The sequence below is a fragment of the Xenopus laevis genome, chromosome 5S (assembly GCF_017654675.1).
Source record: "Xenopus laevis strain J_2021 chromosome 5S, Xenopus_laevis_v10.1, whole genome shotgun sequence".
Lineage (NCBI taxonomy): Eukaryota > Metazoa > Chordata > Amphibia > Anura > Pipidae > Xenopus > Xenopus laevis.
The window spans coordinates 115005282-115009814 of NC_054380.1; the positions used below are offsets into that span (position 1 = coordinate 115005282).

The 4533-nt window shown below is 38.2% G+C and overlaps 1 protein-coding gene across 1 annotated transcript; it reads left to right on the forward strand.

The window, feature by feature from the left end:
- Positions 1-981: 981 nt before the first annotated feature.
- Positions 982-4152, forward strand: cops9.S (COP9 signalosome subunit 9 S homeolog). The gene is given in 3 exon segments (NM_001171784.1): positions 982-1136; positions 3835-3907; positions 3999-4152. Coding segments are annotated over 3 exon segments (174 nt in total). The 5' UTR covers positions 982-1073; the 3' UTR covers positions 4037-4152.
- The last annotated feature ends 381 nt before the right edge of the window (positions 4153-4533 follow it).

Sequence of the window (4533 nt, forward strand, 5' to 3'; positions counted from 1 at the left end):
TTTAAAGAGACAGTACTTCGATTATGAAATGGTCGCATAGTCGAACGATTTTTACTTCGAATCGAAGTCGAAGTAAATTGGAAGTCGTAGTATCCTATTCAATGGTTGAAGTATCCAAAAAATTACTTCAAATTTTTTTTACTTCGAAAATTCCCTCGAATTCACTTCGACCCTTGATAAATCTGCCCCTTAATGTCCATATTAAAGGCAAAACTGTACCATTGGGTTTATTTAGGGGCAGATTTATCAAGGGTTGAATTTCGAATGGAAAACACGCCGAAATTTGAATGCAAAAAGACCAACCAAAATTAAGTCAAAAGGTTTTTTTGTGTCGAATAGGTTTGTATTCGGCCGAATACGAATCGAAGTAATATCGCATTCGATTGAATTTGATTCGAAGTTTTCCCCCCAAAAAACAGATTTTTCTAGGAGGTCCCCCATAGGCTAAAACAGCAATTCGGCAGGTTTTAAAAGGCAAATCGACGAAGTCAAATTTTTAAAGAGACAGTACATTATAAATTTCGATATCTGAATCTTTTACAAATTCAAAATCGAGGTACACAAAAATATCTCGAAATTTGAATTTTTTAAATTCGAAAATTCACCTCGACCCTTGATAAATATGCCCCTTATAATGTTAACATAAACTGGAATTGTTTTTAAGGCTCCTGTGTAGGGAGAGACATTAGAAGACAAGGTGCACCTCTTCAGTTTTACAGTCTAGTAGGATACTCCTGTTGTTTTATTATATTCTATCAAGAAACACCATAAACACAATCTGTGTGCGCTGCAATTCTATGTTCCTCCACCAAACCACTTGCCTCATTCACTCGCTATACGGAACGCGTTTTGGGACATCGTAAGGGGAAATCGTCCTGCATGGAATGCGCGCCCTGACAATGTCCTAAAATGTGTTCCGTAGCGCCAGCTCAATACGCTTAGGGATCGTGACGTCACTTCCGCGTTGCGCTTCCTACACCAGCTCGGGTCAGTGACGCAGCGTGAGGAGGCGTCTGTCCGCTGTACTTGCTCTGTTGTGAGTGCGTTGTTTGCTCTAAGACGGAAGTGTTGAAATGAAGCCGGCAGTGGACGAGATGTTCCCAGAGGGAGCTGGTCCTTATGTGGATCTAGATGAGGTGAAGGAGGCGCGATTATTATTATTACTACTACTACTACTACTACTACTACTACTACTACTACTACAGCTCTAGGGCTGCTGGTAGTCTTGAAATCGCACAGAGGATTAGCTTGTGTGAGGCCATAGATAGGGATGCACGTATGTATTTTCTTTTTGAAGTGCAAAGTGAGTGTGCAAGCTATAATAATCTCATTAATTGCGGTAAAGAACTCCTATAGTGAGTAACTACATTTATTTAATTGCCACTGATGTTGACTCTGGCCCTAGCAATGTCTCCCCCCCCCTGTATTGCAAACTGACCAACTGCATAGAAGTATGTTCCCATGAACCTATGGCCACAAATCAGCTCTCACAGTCTCTGCTCACCCTCTGGCTTTTATATTAATTTTTTAAATCTGACATGGGGCTAGACATATTGTCAATTTCCCAGCTGCCCCTGGTCATGTGACTTGTGCCTGCACTTTAGGAGAGAAATGCTTTCTGGCAGGCTGCTGTTTTTCCTCCTCAATGTAACTGAATGTGTCATGGTGAGACATGGGTTTTTACAATTGAGTGTTGTTCTAAGATCTACCAGGCAGCTGTTATCTTGTGTTAGGGAGCTGTTATCTGGTTACCTTCCCATTGTAACTGCAGGGGGATGGGGTGATATCACTCCAACTTGCAGTACAGCAGTAAAGAGTGATTGAAGTTTATCAGAGCACAAGTCACATGACTTGGGGCAGCTGGGAAATTGACAAAATTTCTAGCCCCATGTCAGATTTCGAAATTGAATATGAAAAATGTGTTTGCTCTTTTGAGAAATGGATTTCAGTGCAGAATTCTGTTGGAGCAGCACTATTAACTGATTCATTTTGAAAAAAAAAATTTTCATGACAGTATCCCTTTAACTTGTAGAATGGCTAATTCTAAACAGATTTTTAGTTGGTCTTCATTATTTATTTTTCATTTTTTTTTTTTTTTTATTATTTTCCGCCTTCTTCTGGCGCTTTCCAGATTTCAAACGGGGGTAACTGACCCCATCTAAAAGGTAAATGCTCTCTAAGTAGGGTTGCCATCTGGCGGGTATTTTACTGGCCTGGCTGCCAAAAATTATGGCTGATCCCAATGTTTTTAATAGGGAAAAAATATAAATATATAGGAAGGCCAGTATTTTTTTCCAGAAAAGGTGGCAACCCTATCTGTAAGGCTAAAATGTATTGTTATTAGCACTTTTTATTCCTCGTCTTTCTATTCAGGCCTCTCCTATTCCAGTCTCGATGCATGGTTGCTAGGGTAACTTGGACCCTAGCAACCAGATTGCTGAAATTGAAAACTGAAGAGCTGCTGAATAAAAAGCTAAATAACCACAAATAATATAAAATGAAAGCCAATTGCAAATAGTCTCAGAATAGCACTCAACATCATACTAAAAGTTAACTCATCGGTGGACAGCCCCTTTATAGGGGTTGTTTGGCCATAAATGAACTATCATGTATGTACATATTGATATTCTGAGACCATTTGCAACTGATTTTTTTTATGGATTTTGCATTGTTTAGCATTTTGTTCAGCAGCACTCCAATTTGGATTTTTAGCAGCTGTCTGGTTGCTAGGATCTTGTTTACATTAGCAACCAAGCAGTGGTTTGAATGAGACACTGAGCTTATATAGTAAAATAGGCAATACAAAGTAACAATAATATCGTATGCTCACAGAGCAATAGTTTTTTGATTGCAGTGGTCGGTGACCCCAACATGAAAGCTGGAAAGATGTAGAAAAAGAAATCAAATAATTAAAAAAAAAAAAAACTATTAAAAATAAAAATGAAAACTAGGGATGCACAGAATCCACGATTCGGATTCAGCTAAATCCTTCTGGCCTGCCAATCCGAATCCTAATTTACATATACATATTAGGGGTGAGGATGGATTTTTTTTTTGTCACAAAACAAAGAAATAAAAAATGTTTTCCCCTTCCAACCCATAATTTGCATATGCCAATTAAGGTTTGGTATTCTGGTCAAATCTTTCGCGAAGAATTCCAAAATATTGGATTCGGTGCATCCCTAATGAAAACCAATTTCAGAGTTGCTTGGAATAGGTCATTCTATCACATACTAAATACTAACTTAAAGGTGGACAACCCCTTTAAAGGTCATGTAAAGTAGAATAAGGCTAGAAATGCTGTATTTTGTATACTAAATATAAACATGAACTTACTGCACCCCAAGCCTAATCAAACAAATAATTTATGCTTTCAAAGTTGGCTACAGGGGGTCACCATCTTGTAACTTTGTTAAACATCTTTGCAAGACTAAGACTGTGCACATGCTCAGTGTGGTCTGGGCTGCTTAGGCATCGTCATAAACAAAGCTGCTTGAGTTCTGCATGGCTGGGAAGTAAGGCGGGGGCTCCCCCTGCTGTTCATAAGTATGATTGTTTCCCTGCTCAGCAGTTAGGGACCATCTGACAATTCCTATCCACAGCAGTTAATGAAGGGAGAATTTCACTGCATACAGTCAGGTTTCTTATAAAAACGGTACACCTTTTTTAATTAAAGTATATTGGAGATAGGTTTCTTTTTCATTAAAGAAAGTAAAAATGGGATTTTATTTTTTTTGCCTTTAAATGCCCTTTAAAAGAAAGAACCCATCTTTGGTAGTTGCTGCACATTATGTTCAGTACAGTTCAGTTGTCTCTGTTTCATTTACCTTATAGGCAGGTGGAAGTTCTGGACTTTTGATGGATTTAGCAGCAAATGAAAAGGCGGTGCATGCAGATTTCTTCAATGGTGAGATTACAGTTGCAAGGCCAGGGTAATATTATGCCAATATGTGCAAACAGAACAACCAAAACAATTGTTATGATGCCCTTTCTTTCAGATTTTGAAGATCTGTTTGATGATGAGGATATCCAGTAATATCCCAGCTTTAATGCACGAAGACTCTATTTACTGCTTACGTCCCATCAATGATGGGAAATGTTAGATGACTTTGTGTTTATAGTTGCCTTGTAAATAAAATATCCTTGCTAGAAGTCGTATCTTGTTTTGTTTGCAAAAAAGTGTGTTATTCTGTAACTGTCTTACTGTGCAAAACTAAAAGCAATGGAATGGAAAGTGACCTTACACATTTGCCAGATAAACTGAAAATATTTTCAAGCTTTTGCTTTCCTTTAACTAATATTTAGTTGTATAATTACTGTTTCTGAGAACTGCTGCACATCTGTGTTACATGGAGTCCACTGACTTCTGGAACCTGTTACATTCCACAATTCTTCTGCATTTCTTCGTTTTGCCTCAGTAACAGAATATTTTATATCACTTCACAAGTTTTTTATTGGATTAAGGTCCAGGGATTGGGCGGCCACTCCATAACACCAATCTTGTTGGTCTGGAACCAAAATATTACTCCTTTA